This window comes from Sus scrofa, unplaced genomic scaffold (genome assembly GCF_000003025.6).
Source record: "Sus scrofa isolate TJ Tabasco breed Duroc unplaced genomic scaffold, Sscrofa11.1 Contig42, whole genome shotgun sequence".
NCBI classification, from domain to species: Eukaryota; Metazoa; Chordata; class Mammalia; order Artiodactyla; family Suidae; genus Sus; species Sus scrofa.
In genome coordinates, this window is record NW_018085200.1 from 735,940 (window position 1) to 755,893 (window position 19,954).

Consider the following 19,954-nt stretch of genomic DNA (forward strand, 5'->3'; position numbering starts at 1 on the left):
TTCTAAAATACCCTTTCCATTATGTTAGTCATAGAATAATGAATATTGTTCTCAGTGTCATACAGTAGAAAGTTGTTTATCCCCTCCATGTATAGCAGATGTAAGCCAAGTTTTTTATTCTTTCAGTTAAGAATAATTCAGGTGAAGCATGACTTCTTCTTGGAAGCTTTCTCTGATTCCAGCTTTATATATATATATATATATATATATATATATATATATATATATAGATTATATATATATATATATTGATTATAAGCGCTCTGTGAATGGACATTTAATGGCACTCATTACATGGATCTGGAATTGCCTGATTCCTCATTATGTATCATATCACTGAGCATAGGAAACTTGGCCTTATTCAGCTTGGTAACCACAATATATATGATATATTCGACACAGATACACTCCATACATGTCTTTCTAATGAATCAATAAATAAAATTTTTTAATGCAATGAAGTGTTTCCCCCCTTGTTTTATAGGTTAACTGCTTTTAATATGTGAATTTGGCTCTTGTACAGACTAGATGGAATCAAGAAACAATGTGACACACTTTGTCCTCCTGGGCCTCACACATAACCCAAATGAGCAAAAATCCTTTTTGTAATGTTCTTACTGTTCTACATTTTGACCATGGAGGGCAACCTGCACTTCGTTGTGACTATAACTATCAGTAATACTATGGGCTCACCAATATACTTTTTTCTTGCTGGTTTATCATGTATGGATCTCACATTTTCTTCTTCTATTACCCCTAGATTGATTTCAGACCTGTTCTTTGGGTAAAATACCATATCCTTCAAATCCTGTATGATCCAGCTCTTTACCAAACACTTTTTTGGTGGGTCAGAGACTGTACTTCAATTGGTGTTTGCCTATGACTGCTTGTGGGCATCTGTATGCCTTTGCATTATTTGGTTATCATGAGGCAAATGATGTGTGTTGTGCTGCTGCTGGTGTCTTGGGTTTGAAGTTTTCTGCACTCAGTAATTCAACTTAGCACTATCTATGGGCATTCTTTCTGTGGCCCCAATGTCATTGATCACTATATATGTGAAATGTACCCCTTATTGAAACTTGTCTGTACTGACACCTATGTGACTGGGTTCCTAGTGGTGGCCAATGAGTGGCTGATCTCTTCTATTTCACTTCTGCTCTTACTCATTTCCTATGCAGTCTTCTTGGGCTTTCTAAAGAACCTGAGCCAGCAAGGGAGGCAGAAAGACCTCCAGACCTGTGGTTCCTGCCTGCATCACCATGGTTGACTGCTTCTTTGTTCCTTGTATTTTCATGTATGTAAGACCAGTTATGACCTTTCCCACTGACAAATCATTGAGTGTGTTTTATACAATTGTAACCCCTATGTTGAATCCATTAATCTACAGTATAAGGAATTATAAGCTGACTAATGCTATGAAGACGCTCTGGAGAAAAAGCATCATATCTTATAGTAAGTAAGTTTGACATTCAGTATAACACTTAACATTAGGTTCCATTTCATTAGAATGCATAAGCCATTAAATCTGATTCTGATTTATTCTTCAAAGAGTTTATGATAATTATAATTAAAAAACACAATAGCTGTACTTTCATGCTGGGATGTAAGGTTCATAATTACCTTTATTTCACTGTACCTAGAAATGAATAAGACTATAGAATGAGGTGCCAATAATACTTAATTACTGTTGAGATTATTATATAGTTGCACTGATTTTTAATCATATTATGTATTTGTCTTTTCAACTCTTTTCAGAAACAGTATGATATTAGATTATTGTAATTTAAGTTAATTTTTTATTTATACAGTTTAAAATATATAATTGTATATATGCTGAACTCTTTACTATATTCTGGTTGTATTACATACAAATTTTTTAGTTAAATTCTTTTGTTTACAAGAAAAATTGAAGTATAATAGACAATAACAAATGGCATGAATGAAAAACCAGGAGTTCCCGTCGTGGCGCAGTGGTTAACGAATCCGACTAGGAACCATGAGGTTGTGGGTTCGGTCCCTGCCCTTGCTCAGTGGGTTAACCATCCGGCATTGCCGTGAGCTGTGGTGTAGGTTGCAGACGCGGCTCGGATCCCACGTTGCTGTGGCTCTGGCGTAGGCTGGTGGCTACAGCTCCGATTCGACCCCTAGCCTGGGAACCTCCATATGCCGTGGGAGAGGCTCAAGAAATAGCAACAACAACAACAACAACAACAACAACAAAAATCTAAAAAAAAAAAAAAAAGAAAAAAAGAAAAACCAAACAATACAGTATAAAGTTCAGAAAAAATTTCTTATGTTTCTCTCAGCATTTCCTCCAGTCTTTATTCTCAGAGTTAGGTCCTAACTTTGTTAATTTTAATCTGGTAATAATCTTTGCAAATATGAGTGTGGTTAACATATATATATATTTTTTTTCCTTGTTATATGTTTTTAACTTTTTATACTATGCATAATTCATTTGCATGTCTATTTTGTTTAGATTTTATATTTTTTTCCATCTTATTTAGAAAAACAAATTCCATTTAAGTCATGCCAAGATTCAACTCTTTTTTAGCATCTAATTTTAAAGCATTTTTTATGTCATTTTATATTAAAACTTTTGAATCATCTTGAATATATTTTGATATAGGTGTTAAATATGGACCAAATTTTAGTTGTTTCTATAAATTTTAGTTAAAAAATAATCACATAATTATCATTTTGCTATTGATTTTAAACCCAGACTATTTTATCCTGAATTTCAATGTATTTAGATCCAATTCAAGATTCTATTCTTTTTAAGTGATCTCTTCACATGTGCAGGTTGACACACAATATAATTGCTGTGATGAAAAACACATTTTGATATGTGAGAAGATTAGCAGTTCCTGATTATACTTCTTTTTCAGAATAATGCCTGGACTTACATATTCCTATACCAAAATTACTAAAAATAAAATATTTCAAGTATAAATAACATAAATACCTTTAAAATTTAAATTAATTTTTTTCAATTGGTTTTATTTTAAAAACTTGGTTAAAGTGTTCTTTTTTTCCAAAATTAGAGTGTCTGGCTATATATTTTTTATTTCATTTCATTTTATCATTTTTATTTAATTTTTAAATTTATTTTATTTCCCCAGTACTTTATATTTTTTCTAATGTACAGCATGGTGACCCATTTACGCAGACATGTATACATTATTTTTTCTCACATTATCCTGCTCCATCATAAGTGACTAGACATAGTTCCCAGAGCTACACAGCAGGATCTCAATGCTAATCCATTCCAAAGGCAATAGTCTGCATCTATTAACCCCAAGCTCTCAATCCATCCCACTCCCTCCCCCACCCTTTTAGCAACCACAAGTCTGTTCTCCAAGTCCATGAATTTATTTTTTGTAGAAATGTTCATTTGTACTATATATTAGATTCAAGATATTAGTGATATCATATGGTATTTGCCTTTCTCTTTCAGAGTTACTTCAGTCAGTACCAGAGTCTCTAGTTCCATCCATGTTGCTGCGAAGAGCATAATTTTATTCATTTTTATGGCTCAGTAGAATTCTATTGTGCATATATATCACTTCTTCCTAATCTGATTATCTGTCAATGGACATTTGGGTTGTTTCCATGTCTTCGCTATTGTGAATAGTGCTGCAATTAACATGAGAGTGCATGTGTCTTTTTGAAGGAATGTTTTGTCCAGATATATGCCCAAGTGGGATTGCTGGGTCATATAGTACTTATATGTATAGTTTTCTGAGGTACATCCATACTGTTTTCCATAGTGGTTTTACTAGCTTACATTCCCACCTACAGTGCAAGAGGGTTTCCTTTTGTCCAGACCATCTCCAGCATTTGTTATTTGTGGACTTATTAATGAGTGCCATTCTGACTGGTGTGAAGTGGTACCTCATGGTAGTTTTGATTTGCATTTCTCTAATTATCAGTGATGCTGAGCATTTTTTCATGTGCTTGTTGGCCATCTGCACATCTTCCTTGCAGAAATGACTCTTCAGGTCTTTTGCCCATTTTTCTATTGGGTTGTTGGATTTTTTGATGTTGAGTTGTATAAGTTTTTTGTATATTTTAGGCATGAAGCCCTTGTCAGTTGCACCATTTGAAATTATTTTCTCCCATTCTATAAGTTGTCGTTTTGTTTTCTTTTTGGCTTCCTTTGCTGTGCAAAAGCTTTTCAGTTTCATGAGGTCCCATTGTTTTATTTTTCCTTTTTTTCTGTTGCTTTGGGAGACTGACCTGATAAATTTAAAATAGTTAAATCACAAAACAATGCTAACTTTTTATTTTCAGTAAAATATAATTAGAGAGATTAATTTCAGAGGAGTTTATACCTTTCGGGTATTAAAAACTGTTGTCCAGTCAGAATATATATTTTCAGTTAAAAAGTTGTCTTTTACATTCCCAGACTGTTTAAACTTATTCCTTGTATATGGCTGCTGTCCTTCATTCATGGCCTCTACAATTCTAGTTGATACCTTCTGTAAGAATAATTCATCTCTTTATGGCTCTTCAGAACTCAAGACTTTTTTTCTTCTTCTTCTTTCCAGGGCCACACCCACAGCATGTGGAAGATTCCAGATTAGGGGTTGAATCAGAGCTGTAGCTGCTGACCTACACCACATCCACAGCAACATCAGATCTGTGCTGTGTCTGCAACCTACACCATAGCTCACAGCAATGCCTGAAACTTTACCCACTGAACAAGGCCAGGGATCAAACCTGCATCATCATGGGTGCTAATCAGATTTATTTCCACTGAGACATGACGCAAACTCCCAGAACTCAAGTCTTTGATGAGAATATTTTGGTGCTTCTGAGATCATTCTGCCCCACAGTGGTCTCCAATGACTGCTATATGGACATTTTCACAACTGTGTTCTATGAAACCATCACGAGCGACAGAAACGTGGCTTCCTCTTTCAAATGACCGGAGCTATAGGGTTTCTCCTTGCAACCACTCAAATCCTCTTCACAATGTGGCTGCCCACCTGTGGTTCCAAAGTTATTGGCCATTAAATATGACCTAAACCCTTTATTGAAACTTGATACTTATACTCTTGGTCTCTGTTGCTGCCCACAGTGAGTTCATTTACTTGTTAAAATATTTTCCCTTGATGGGCTCCTCTGGGGTCATCTTGTGCCCCCCAGGACCTATAGCTTGGAGATAAAATGCAAAGTCCTCTCTACCTGTGTCTCACATCACTGTCATCACAGTGATCATCTTAGCCTCTGTGCCCTAATGATTTGTATATTTGTACCCAACCACCACCATATCTATTGATAAAGCTATGGCTACACTTTACATCAAGATAGCACCTTGGTTAAACTTCTTAAGCCTACACATTCTGAGAAATTTAGAGCTGAAAAATTCTCTGAGGACATTCTGGAGTGAAAAAGTGACTTCAAGAAATGACCATAATATAAAATAACTTTGGCATTTATTTATTTATTCATTTTCACCTTTTTTCTAGGGCTGCACCCATGGCATATGGGGGTTGCCAGGCTCCAGGTTGAACCAGAGCTATAGCTGTTGGCCTACACCACAGCCACAACAATGCAGGATCTGAGCCATGTCTGCCTACAGCACATCCACAGCAATGAAGGATCCAAGCCATGTCTCTGACCTACAACACAGCTCAAAACAATGCCAGATCCCTAACCCACTGTGTGAGGCCAGTCATGGAACCCACTACCTCATGGTTCCTAGTGAGGTTTGATTCTGCTGCAGTACCACAATGGGAATTTTGACCAATTGATGATATCACCTCAGTTCTTAAGTTTATTTTAAAAATTGTGGCCAAATATGTGTAACAAAATTTACCATTTTAACCATTTTAAGGAGCATTGAGTCAATTCACATTGTTAAGCCATCACCACTGTCCAATTCCAAAACTTTTCCCACATCCCAAACTGAAACTCCATACCCATTAAACGAAATTCCTCATTTCTTCTCACTGAGACCCAGACAACCACCATTCTACTTTCTGTCAATAAATATGACTACTTTCAATGTCTCATGCAAGTGGAATCATACAATGCTTGTTTTTGTGTGTATGTGTGATTTCATTTTTCATTTATTATAATGTTCTTGGGACCTTTGTTGAAAATTATGCAAATGCATACACAAAGTTTTATTTCTAGGCTTTCTATTATAGCCCATTATTCTGTATGACCATGTCTATTCCAATACTAGTCCTGTGATTACCACAAGTTTGTAGTTGGTTTTATAATGAGAAAGTATGACCTCTGCAACTTTCTACTCCTTTTTCAAGATTGTTTTGGCAATTTGGATGTTCTTGGGAATGTGTATGAATTTTAACATGGGCTTTTTAATTTCTCACAAAAAAGAACACAGATTTTGATAGGGATTGCACTGAATTTTCCAATCACTTGAGTTTGTATTCACATCTTAGTACTATTAAATATTCCAGATCACAAATTTCTTCCTATATATGTGTGTTCTCTAATATCTTTTAACAATGTTTTATAGTTTTTCATGTACAAGACCTTTGTCTCCTTGGTTAAGTTTATTCTAAAGTATTTTATTCTTTTTGATGCTGTTGTAAGTGGAATTATTGTCTTACTTTCTCCTTGGGTTGTTCATGATAGTAGAGAAATTCAACATATTTTTCATAATAAAAATTCAATAAATTGGATGTAGAATAACATACCTCAGCATAATAAAACCATATATGACAGGGCCACAGCTAACATCATACTCAGCATAGAAAGATGGAAAGTTTTCCCATTAAAATCTATAATAAGACAAAGGACACACTCTCACCAGTCCTTTTTAACATACTACTGCAATACAAATTCCTGGGAAAATTTTAGTGTTTTCTAAGTATAGCTCCTGTCATCTCTGAAGTGTGCTAATTTAATTTATTAATCATTACTTAATTTTACTGTCTATAACAGTGCTTCTAATGGTAGCCACTTTTCCAAAATATCCATCTCTTTCCAGAAAGACTTTCTCTGACTGTGTTGAATTTTCCTTTTTATTTCTGCCACAGTACCATGAATAAGACATTGAATAGGACTATAATTAATTTATGAAATCATCTCCTTCTTTATTGTCAGACTCATAAAAAAAATAAAACCCACACAGGAAAAAAAGACATTTATGTGATTTCCCCCAAGTTTTATTAATTGTCATGTCCTCTCTTGGCAAATTTCTGGTATAACAGAGGTGCCTTAATTTAAAAACACAACAATTGGGTAATTACTTGTTACATCTAAATTGACAATAAAATTATGTTTTTAGTCAGACTTTAATATGAATAAATTGAGCATTAAATAATATAAAAGTAAATCTTGCTAAGGCAGTTGGGGAAATACATCACTGGGACAAAATGATTAGGTTGATATTTTATTCTTGACTATTGGCAATAGTCTCATAATATCTTTTTTTTTGTCATTTCTAGGGATGAATCTGCTGCATATGGAGGTTCCTAGTCTAGGGGTCTAATTGGAGCTGTAGCCACTGGCCTATGCCACAGCCACAGCAACATGGGATCTGAGGTGTGTCTGTGACCCACACCACAGTTCACAGCAATGCTGGATCCTTAACCCACTGAGTGAGGCCAGGGATCAAACCCACAACCTCATGGTTCCTAGTCAGGTTCATTAACCACTGAGCCACAATGGGAACTCCCCACATAATATTTATAAAACTATTTATATACATGTTACTTCTTTCTGCCCCTAATTATGTTATTTGGTCTAGTAATATTTTTACATATAGATTTTCTTTAAAAACTTTGTGCAAAATCCAAGTGAAGTAATTAATCAAGAATCAGCCTCACACACATCCCAATTCCAAGAGTCAATGATAAATGCAGTTAAAGGGATAAAATGTCAAGTTCCTGTAACAGTGCAGCAGAAATGAACCTAACTAGGAACCATTAAGTTGCAGGTTTGATCCCTGGCCTTGCTCAGTAGGTTAAGTATCCATGTGTTGCCATGAGCTGTGATGTTGGTCTCAGATATGGCTTAGATCTGACATTGCTGTGGCTGTAGTGTAGGCCAGAAGCTATAGCTCTGACTGGACCCCTAGCCTGGGAATCTCCATATGCTGTGGGTGCAGCCTTAAAAAAAGAAAAGAAAAGAAAGGTATAAAATTTCCCATGATGTTCTACCCTATCAGAAAGAATGTGCTACCCATTTAGAAACATGTATGTATGTATGTGTGTGTATATATATATATATATATATATATATATACATATACATATAGATGTCTTTTCATAGATTTAACACATGCCAGAAAAAATATCAATATATCAATAGTCTGGTCATGTCAACATGGCAGAGTGAGAAGGCATAAACATTCCAATGTTATTTTTCTTTTTGATGTTAGTATGAAATAAGTTACTTGTGAAAAATTTCCCCAAGTAATGGCTAGTTGCTATCTTACTATATAAAATAGTATTTTCTTATCATTTTGATAAATGTCCTAATATGATAAGCTTTTACTTTTCTATGTATGTAATGGTATTCCTTTTAAATATCTGCATTGCTTTTGGACATTCTGAATAATCCAAAGACTCCATGGAAAAAAAATGGACAGGTAGCTTAATGAAATAAAATATTTTGCTTCAAACAATAATGCACCATTTTCCCCCCTATTATACTGGGTGAAGGAACTCCAGGACTCCATATTGAGTTAAAAACTCAATCTTCAAATTGTGGACATGCTGCCACAAGGTAAGAATAACAGTACATAGTGGGAAACATGCTCACAATTATATGACATTCTTTATTATGTAAAAATTAGATTACTTTGAAGTAAATAAATTACATTTGATTCTTGATTTATCACTTAAGATCTGTGACTTTCAGAAAATTAATTAGATATTCTAAGCCTCTGTGTCTTCAATTATGAAATGGAGGATTATATTCCTGTTTGCTATAAATATTAATTGTGGTACATTAAATAATGACTGCATGAATGCAATATTTTATAGCGTTTTGAACAGCAGGAGGGATGTCATCATAATAAGACAATTTGGTCTGCCTCAAGGAGAACCAATTTTTGGAGGTCGGAGTAAAATTGGAGGAACATGGCAGGAGGCTATTCCAGTAGGCAGGGATGGAGAGAAGAGGTAGGGAGTATTCGAATTTGTGATATATTTTGAAAGTAGAGTCAATAAGATTTGTTAACATTTTATCAGTATCAAAGGAGTAAAGAACATTGAAATTTTGAAAAATGATACCATTTATTATCATTATCATCTATTATATACAGCAGTGGGTATATGTTATTCCCACACTCTGAATTCTTCCATCCTCCACTGGTTTCACTTATGATAACCATAAGATTGGTATTGAAACCTGTGAGTTTTTTTCTGTTTTAAATAAGTTATTTTGTATCATTTTGTTAGATTCCACATTTATGTGATGTGATATTTGACTGTCTGACTTCACTTTGTATGATAATCTCTATAAGAACCTATTCCTGTGTACTGCACAGGAAATTCTACTCAATAATTTGTAATAACCTATATGGGGGAAAGAATGGTATATTTACACCTATGACTGATTTACTCTGCTGCTATCTGAAATCAGTACATCATTTTAACTCAGGTATACTCCAAAAAATTAAATTTAAAAAAGATACCCTTTAATAAGTAGGGAACACCTACCTAATTTATATCTATATATAAAATGGAAAATTGTAAAGTTAGTTTTATAAATACTATATTATCATTCAATTGGGTGTCCAAAGTTAGAGATTTTGCATATATGGGTTTGAAAGTTAGGGCTGGATACACAAAATAGGACTGCAGTAGCATTTATTGGTTAGAAAATGTTAAATATCCATCCAAAGACCCTAAGAAGCATCAGTGAGGTCTGAGGCAATTTGGGACAGTGATTTTCCACTTATGGTTTGGTCTGCTCACACTGATTATGTAAATTACCTTAGTGGGTCTCACATATTTCATGTTTGTTACTTTATAAATGACATACCTGTTCATAGAAATCCATTCCTAATTTTTTATTCTTTTACTTTAAACTCAGCTAAAGGATTGCTTCCTCTGGGAAGACTTCTCTATTTCCAGGTTTTTTGTGTTTTTCCTTTGGCCGCACCCACAGTATGCAGAAGTTCTTGGCCAGGGATTGAACCCATGCCACAACAGTGATCTGCACATATCAATGACAACACTGGGTTATTAACTCAATGAGCCACAAGGGAACTCCTCTGTTTCCAGATTGACTGATATCGCCTTACATAGTGAATCTTTGCTTGTGTGAAAATCCTTAAAATGCCATTTATTACATGGGTCTGATATTGTCTGATCCATTAAGATATCACTGAGGGTAGGGAATTATTCCTTACTCAGCTTAGTAATCACAATATTTATGACACATTGTGCATGAATAGATATGCCACACACATTCTTTCAATTGAATAGATGAAAAAAGAGTTAAAGTTGTTATAATGCCTTTAAAACTTTTTGCCCTTGTTTTGTATATAAATTGCTTCAATTATGTGAAGTCAGCTCCTATACAGATTAGTTGGAACCAAGGAACAATGTGATTTCTTTGTCCTCCTGGGTCTCACAAAGAATCCAAAGGAGCAGAATGTCCTTTTTGTTATGTTCTTACTGTTCTACATTTTGACATGAGGAAAATCCTGCTCATTGTTGTGGTGATAACTGTCAGTACGACCCTGAATTCTTGCTAGATTATAATTTATGGATCTAATTTATTCTTTTTATATTTCCCCAGGTTGACTTCAGACTTATTCTTTGGGAACAATACCGAATCTTTCATGACCCAGCTTTTTACAGAGCACCTTTTCAGTGATCAGCGATTTTCCTTCTGTTGGTGACGATTTATGACTAACATTTGTAAACCCTTGCATTATTTGGTTATCATGAGACAAATGGTTCATGTTGTGTTACTGGTTTTGTCCTGTATTGGAGGTTTTCTGCACTCAGTTATTCAACTGAGCACTATTTATGTGCTCCCATTCTGTGGCTCCAATGTCTTTGATCACTTTTTTTTGTGACATGTTCCCCTTATTGAAACTCATCTGCACTGACAGTTACGTCATTGGCATCTTAGTGGCCAATGGAGGAATGATGTGCATTATTTTGTTTCTGCTCTAACTCATTTTCTATGCAGTCATCTTTCATTCTTTAAAGAACCTGAGTCAGGAAGGGAGGCAGAAATCCCTCCAGACAGATGTGGCTATCTGCTTCTTGTTCCTTGTGTTTTCATGTATGCAAGGCCTGCTAATACCTAACCTATTGACAAATTATTGAGTGTGTTTTACACCATCATAAGCCCCATGCTGTACCCATTAATTAACAATCTAAGAAATTCTGAATTGACTAATTCTATGAAGAAGCTCTGGAGAAAAACATATCCTATCAAGTAGTAAATAAGTACATTATACATCACAAAGACAGTAATTTAGATATACAGTAAATCTTGGAATGTAAATGTCTTTACAAATCTGACGCAAAACTTCCTTTTCTTTAAAGGCTTTGTGATAATTATAATTTTAAAAAGGAACTATAAGTTTGTGCTACTAATAGTAATTTCCCTGCCAGAATGTACACTTTATAATGTCTGGTTTATCACTCCACCTTTTTTTTTTTCTGGCCTCTCAGTGACATATGGAATTCCTGAGCCAGGGATTAGATCCAAACATAGTTTCCACCTAAGCCCCACCTGCCACAAAGTTGGATCCTGCCCTGGGATTGAAACTGTGTCCAGTCTCCCAAGACTCTGTGGATCCCTTTGTACCACAGTGGGAACGCCTCACTACACCTTATTTAAATTAAATTAATTTAAATTTGGGAGTCAATAAATAATGTATTATTTATAGTTGATGAAATTTTTATAGTCACTAATTTTCACTTAATTTCTGCTTTCCTTTTAATACTTTCTATTTCTCTTTTTAGGTTTATTTTTTTATTTGTCTCTTTAGGGCCATACCCATGTCATATGGAAATTTCCAGGCTAGGGTTAGAATTGGAGTTCTAGCTTCCAGGCTATGCCACAGCCACAACAATGCCAGATCTGAGCCACATCTGTGAACTACAGCTACAGGGAACTGGGAGAGGCCAGGAAACCTGCTTCCTAATGGATACTTACTGCTGAGTCACAATGGGAACTCCTCTAATTCTGTTTTATTTTAAGCATATTCTTTTGTTTTATCTTCTTCATTTTATTTTAATAGTTAAAATATTTAGTGCTGTACAGATTATCTTTTTTGTTCAGTTTCATTTGCATTAGATATGATATGTTGACTATAATATTTAATTTTTAAAATAAAATGTTGACAGTATAAAGGATAAGACATTTAAAAATTGGATTTATGCAAAAGGCAATAATGTAGAATAGATCTCATACCCACCCCCTACCAGAGTCTCCCATTTGTTCCAGAGGCAGTCACCCTAGTCTCTTTCTAAAATTCTTTGAGCAATAATCTTTGAAATAATAAGTATATTTTCATATATATGTTTGCCTTTATGACTCTGTCTGTTTTTGCATGTTACTACTCAGCTTCCTGAACATCTTTATGTGCCGGTCTATATAGACCTAACTCATTCTGTTTCTTCATATTGCTTAACTTTTATAAAAAAATAGATTAAAATTGGTGTATACAGTCCTCTTCATGCAGTCCTCAACTTATTTCTATTAGAAATAATTCTGCAAGGATATCTTTTGGAAATTTTCTCAGTGTGGGTTCCTAGGAATGGAATCATTGAGTCAATTGGTATGTATATTGTAATTGTCCATGTTCATAGCATTTCCAAAATGCCATTCATGACTTTGAACAAACTGACTAGTCCTCTCAGTCTGGAAAATACCTCTTTTACCACATTGAGAACAATCCATGCTTGATGAAATTTTATGATTCATGAAGTTTTGATTAAATAAATTGTATCATATGTATATTTTAACCATGAATAAATAAATGTGGTTGAATTTTGGAATCTACTTACATGTTTAATATGATATGCATTCCTTCTTCTTGAATTGTATATTAATGATTTTATTTTTTAAATTTGATCACTGATCATTTTCAATACTGATTTTTATGATTTATTTATATAATAAATGTATTATCTCATTGACTTTGTATATATCATTATTATTTTTCTAGCTTGTGATTTGCTTTCCTTATTTTTATAACATGCTTAATATTTTTGGCCATGAAGAATTATTTTTATATTTATATAATTAAATCAGCAAGTATTGTATGACTTTACATCTTGCTTAGAATTTCCCCATTTAGATGTTACCAAAATATTCTTGCACATGTTTTCAGCATTTAATTTTAATGTGTTTTTTTGTTTCTTTACATTTTATGTTTAAAAAATTTAAACCAACTCTACTTAATTTTGATGCAAGGAGTCAAGTACAGATTATATTTTAATTATTTTTCTTGATTGCTCTTTTATAGATGCATGATTATTTTTTCTCATGGCTTTGATACCCTAACATTGTATTCTAATATATGGCATATTTGGAATCATTTTAGACCTCTACCATCTTTCATGGATCCCTTTATTTATGTGCCATTTAACACAAGAAAACAAAGCATTTGATTTATAATATACTTTGATACCTCATAAGCCTATGACAATTTCATTACTATTCCTTATCAGGACTATTGATCTTCTTGCATATTTATGTTTTAAAATAAAAATTCAATGAGTTAGTATGATAAAAACAACCTATAGTGTGTATTTTTTGTTTTTTTAATTTTGTTAAGATTGTAATGTTTTCCATAAAAGTTCTGTCAATTTCATCAGTACAGAAAAGAATATATATGTTACTTTTCTCATATTATCATCCATCATATTCCATCATGAGTGACTAGATATAGTTCCCTGTGCTACACATTGCAGCACATTCATGATAGCCAATATATGGAAACAACATAAGTGTCCACTGACAGATGAATAGATTAAGAAGAGGTGGTATACATACAGAATGGATTACTACTTAGCCATAAAAAAGAACAAAATAATGCCTTTTGAAGCAATATGGATGGATCTAGTATTTTGAATATTTGAGAATGAATTTGTGCATTTAGAGAAATATGAATTCTTATACACAAATTGGGTAGATTTCTGCTGGCAAGACTAGCAGGTCAAAAATGTGCTGTTGGTCACTCATATATAGGTGAGTCCAGGCACCACGATCTGGTGCTAAGCTATCAGCCAGGTCTGGGGTTTCCTACATGGGCTGGTAGGCACAGCTGGGTCCTATCACTACAAAGCTTGAAGGAGTATTCCAAATGGAGCTTGCCAGCATGAGTGTCATCCTAGGATAGCTCCCCTCCAAGGACTGCTGCCTGGATCTACATCTTCAGACGGATTTTCAATTGCTCCCTGATTCTCTGGGAGGCTGTGCAATATTAGCATGTGAGTGTGACCCTAGACCTTTTTAATTGATTGCTTCTGCCCACTTCCTATAGCCATCTTCTGGCTCCTCCTAAAGTCAGCCCCACTGGTCTTTAAAGACAAATCATTTGGTTACACATCTTCCAGGTGGAGGAATAATGGCTAAGTATCACAATGTGGTGCTCAGACTCCTTCCATTTTGCAGAGAATTCCTGCAGTTTAAATATCCTCTCATTTTGTGGGTCACCCTCTCGGGACTATGGCTCTATACTATGTCTCCTCCTACATTTTTTTGTAGTTCCTTCTTTATATTTTTGTTGTAGAGGAAATGTTTTGCTAGTCTTCAGGTCATTTTCCTCAGTAGCTACTCCATAAGTAGTTGTAATTTTGATGTCCCCATGGGAGGATGTGAGCTCAGGGTCTTCCTATTCTGCCATGTTGGCCACCACTTCCTATGTGTCTGCATTTATACCCAAAACATACTGATGAGATTCCTATAATTTTGTAGTATGTTTTAGAATCAGGAAAAAGAACCCCTTCAAATTTGTTCTTCTTTTTCAAGACTGCTTTGCTATTTGAGTTCACTTGAGATTTCATATGAATTTTAGGATGGATATTTCTATTTCTGCAAGAAACATTTTTAGGATTTTGATAGGGATTGATTGAATATGCAGATCATCTTAGCAAGTGTTGACATCATTATAGCAGTAATTATATCAGCTCATGACCTTTTTATTTATGTTTCTGTAACATCTTTCAGTGATATTTTGTAGTTTCTATTGTAGAGGACTTTTGCCTCGCGTGTTTACCCTTAAATATTTTATTCTTTAATAATTTTTATTAAACAGTAGTTGACTTACAACATTGTGAAAATTATTTTAATTTTTTCTTTTTTTTAATTTTTGTCTTTTTAGGACCCAAGCCATGACATATGGAATTTTCCAGGCTAGTGGTCTAATCAGAACTGTAGCTGCCAGCCTACACCATAGCCTTAGTAGCACAGGATATGAGCCACATCTGCAAACTATAGCAGAGCTCACAGTAATGCTGGATCCTTAACCTACAGAGCAAGGCCAGGGATTGAACCCATGTCCTCATAGATACTATTTGGATTAGTTACTGCTGATCCACAATGGGAACTCTTTATTTTTTATGCTGTTATAAATGGATTACTTTATTAATTTCCTCTTTGATGTTGTATTTTTTTATTCTTTAATGTTAAAAACTGTCCAAAAATTGGATACAGGAGAAATGCATCTAAACATTACAAAGGCCCAATATAACAGCTCCACATCTCACATTATATTAAATATTGAAATGCTGAAATCTTTCATACTAAAAATCAGGAACAAAAGTGAACCCTCTGCCTACATTTTTTGTAAACTCATCAGTAAAAAAAAAAAAAATCTCTGAATTTTTATTTTATTTATTTATTTATTTATTTTATTTTTGTAATTTTTTTTAAGGCCTTCACCTATGGCATGTAGAGATTCCCAGGCTAGGGGTTGAATCAGAGCTATAGTTACTCGCTTATGCCACAGTCACAGCAATGCCAGATCTGAGCTGCATCTGTGACCTACACCACAGTTCACAGCAATGTGGGGTGCTTAACTCTCTGTATGAGGCCAGGTATCAACCCTGAATCCTCATGGATACTAGTCAGACTAGTTTTCCACTGAGCCATGATAGAAATTCCTGAATTTTTAGAATTTACTAACACAGATTATATCACCTCTGAAGTGAGAGGATGTTATTTAATTAATGTTTTTTTTTTATTTCACTGGCTGTAAGAGTGCTTTCCAGTGGTATCCATTTCCTATCTTTTCTTTAAATCTTTTTAGGGCCACACCCATGACATATAGATATTCCTAGGCTAGGGGTTGAATCTGAGCTATTGCTGCTGGCCTATGCCACAGCCACTGTAAATCAGGATCTGAGCTGTTCCTGCAAACTAAACCCCAGCTTGTGGCAATGTCAGGTCTTCAACCCACTGAGTAAGGCTGATGATCAAACTCTCATACTCATGGATGCCGGTTGGGTTCCTTATTGATGAATTATGATGGGAACTCCCTATTTCCTATCCTTTGGATCTCAGAATAATCATCACATTTTAAAAAAGGCTTTCTCTGATTATATTATCAAAAGTAGGATTCTCCCTCTAACTTCTGTAAGAGTACTCTATTTGCTATTTTCTAAGCAGTTAATACTTCTATATTTGCCTTATTAAATGTTTAATCTTATTGTTTTTTAATTCTGTTGTACAAATATGAGATCAAATCATTAAGGAACTTTTTACATGATTTCCCAATGACCTCAAATTTATTAGTTGGTGTGTTCTCACTCAAAACACAGTTACTAACATTGAATAGGTACATTAAATTTAAAAAAATCATAATGTAATAGAAAATATTAGTCAATGCATCTAAATTGGTGATAAAATTTTTGTATACCTAACCAAACTTGAAGGCAGAATGAACTTAGTATCAAATAAAAGGAAAGAAACAGCTTTGTAATCTCTGGTTAATTAATCTAACTGGAGCCAAATAACTGAACTGATATTTTATTCTTGAATTACAATGGTCTTATCATGACAATGACAATGGTCTTATCATGACAATGGTCTTATCTGTGTTACCTATTTCTAATCCTAACTATGTGATGTAACCTAGTAGTGTTTTTACATGTACGTGTACTTTTAAATTTTTCTGGAAAATCCCAGTGAATTTAATTAATCATTACTCTTGGATATATTCCAATTCTAAGACTCAATGATAAATATGGTTAGAAGTGATAAAAAGTCCAGTGATCTTTGCCAATATCAAGGGAAAAAAGATGATATCTTTTTAAGAACTTATATAAAATTTCTAGGAGGTCCTTTGTTAGGTTTAAAGTATAGCACGAAGAAAATAAGAGCACAAAAATTTATCTCAAAATCTCAAGTCAATTATGCTGGCTCTACCAATAACATAGAATGAGAAGGACTGAATCATTGAAAGGAAGTTTGCTATTTTGAATTTAGTAGGACAATATGTTATTAGAGACCTATTTTCTTGGGAAATGACTTATTACTGTCTTCCAATGTAAACATAGGATTTGCATGTCTTTTTGATAAATCATCCTATAACATAGTATTTTTTGCCCCTCTTTTTGTGTCCACCATGAAAGTTCTTTTAAATAAGATATAGTGTAAATTAATCAATCTTCTGAGTAATCAGAAAAACTCTATGGAGAAAATGAGCAGATATGCAAATAAAATAATCTATTTTCTCAGGTAATGCTACAGAATTTTCTCTCCTGTTGTCAAACTGAATGAAAGAATAAGTTCGCATCCCTATGAGTGAGTTAAGAACTCATTCTTCAGATTGTGATTAAGCCTCCACAGGTAAGATTAATAGTGGGAATAATGCTTCAGAGTTGTAAGAAATTAAGTTACTTTAAAATAAGTCAAATTTAGATTCAATTCTAGTTTTACCACTTAAAAATGTGTGACCTTGGGAAGATTGAGATATTTTGCACATTAAGTTTCTTCAACTATGAAATGGGTATTGGTTTCTTATTACTGTAAATTTCAAGGTGATATATTAAATTGTGTGTGCATGTAGTAATCTGCTGTAGAAATTTTGAGAAATTTAGTGATAAATCAGAACATGTAAAACATTCTGGGAATCATCTGGGCTCCTTCAGGAGAACACATTGTTGGAGTCCAGATTAAATTTGAGAGACATGGCAGGAGGCCATTGCCATGGGTCAGGAGGGAAATTCAGGACCAGGGGGATGATCAAATTTGGGAAGTATTTTGAAAGTAAAGACAAGAAGATGTGAGAAAAGTATCAATAAGTAATAGGAGAACAACAAGGAGTGAAAAATAGGATTTTTTTTTTCTGGAAAATTACATGGAAGGTGGTATTTGATGAGTGGGGGACTCCGTTTTGTTTATTGTGGAAAATTTAAATTTTATTTTATAGAAATTATTTTGATATCCAAATATAGATGTTCAAGTTGGAGATGTTGTCTCTACAAGGTTGAAAACAAGTGTAAAGATAGGGGCTGAGATACACAGTGAAAGTGCTTCAGCATGTATTGGTTTGGAAAAGGAGGAATATTCAACATAAGACCCTAGGAAAGAAGTCTTATTGTGGCTTCAGACAAACCACAACAGTAATGTTCTATTCATAGTTTCATGCATTCACTCTGAATAAGGAAATTTGCTTATATGTGCCTTGATTATTACACTTTTTGACTTTACACATGGTGGAAATTTTCATGGAATTCCCTTCTCATCTCTTGTTTATCATTTTTCCCTTAAAATTATGCAAAATTTACTTCCTCCAGGAGAATTTCTTGGGTTCCATTTTGATTGATATATTCCTGCACTGTGAATCTAGCATTGTATGAATATCCTCACAGCTGCACTTATCACATGGGTCTTGAATTGTCTGATCCCTTGTCTTGTATCATATCACTGATCACGGGGAACTATTCCTTATTCAGCTTGGTAATCACAGTGCCTATAACATATTGACATAAGTAGATATTTCATACATATTCTTAGATTTGAATGGATAAGTAAAAGATGAAGCATATTAAAAAATTTCCCCCACTGTTTTGTAGGTAAACTAATTCTAATATGTGGAGTCAGCTTCCGTACAGATGAGATGGAACCCAGGAACAACATGACTTTCTTTATCCTCCTTGGCCTCACACAAAATCCAAAGGAGCAGAAAGTACTTTCTGTTACATTCTTGCTCTTCTACATTTTTACTGTGGTAGGCAACCTGCTCATTGTTGTGACTATAACTCTCAGTAAGACCCTGAACTCACCAATGTACTTCTTTCTTGCTAGCTTATCATCTATAGATATAATTTATTCTTCTTCTATTTCCCCCAGATTAATTTCAGACTTGTTCTTTGGGTACAATACCATATCATTTCAATCTTGCATGATGCAGCTCTTTACTGAACACTTTTTTGGTGCCTCAGAAATCTCCCTTCTGTTGGTGATGGCTTATGACCGCTATGTGGCCATCTGTAAGCCCTTACATTATTTGGTTATCATGAGGCAAAGTGTGTGTGTTGTGCTACTGGTGGCGTCTTGGATTGGAGGTTTTCTGCACTCAGCAATTCAACTGAGCACTGTTTATAGGCTCTCATTCTGTGGCCCCAATGTCATTGATCACTTCATTTGTGACATGTTCCCCTTATTGAAACTTGTCTGCGCTGACACCTATGTCACCAGCATCCTAGTGGTGGCCAATGGAGGACTGATATGTTCTATTTCATTTCTGCTCTTACTTATCTCCTATGGAGTCATCTTTCACTCATTAAAGAACCTGAGTCAGGAAGGAAAGAGGAAAGCCTTCCAGACCTGTGTTTCGCACATCACTGTGGTTATCTGCTTCTTTGTTCCTTCTATTTTCATAAATGTAAGACCTGCTAAGACCTTCCCCATTGACAAATCATTGAGCGTGTTTTATACAATCATAAGCCCCATGCTGAACCCCGTAATTTACAGTCTAAGAAATTCTGAGTTGACTAATGCTATGAAGAAGCTCTGGGGAAAATCATATTATGTTAAGCAGTAA

The 19,954-nt window shown here is 34.4% G+C and overlaps 1 protein-coding gene and 1 pseudogene across 1 annotated transcript; both read left to right on the forward strand.

Annotated features, from left to right (window-relative positions):
- Window positions 1–528: 528 nt before the first annotated feature.
- On the forward strand, window positions 529–1,460 carry LOC110258754 (annotated as a pseudogene).
- Window positions 1,461–19,027: 17,567 nt separating this feature from the next.
- On the forward strand, window positions 19,028–19,954 carry LOC110258759 (olfactory receptor 4A47-like). The gene has a single exon (XM_021082024.1). It carries the CDS (start codon window positions 19,028–19,030, stop codon window positions 19,952–19,954), a length of 927 nt encoding a protein of 308 aa, XP_020937683.1.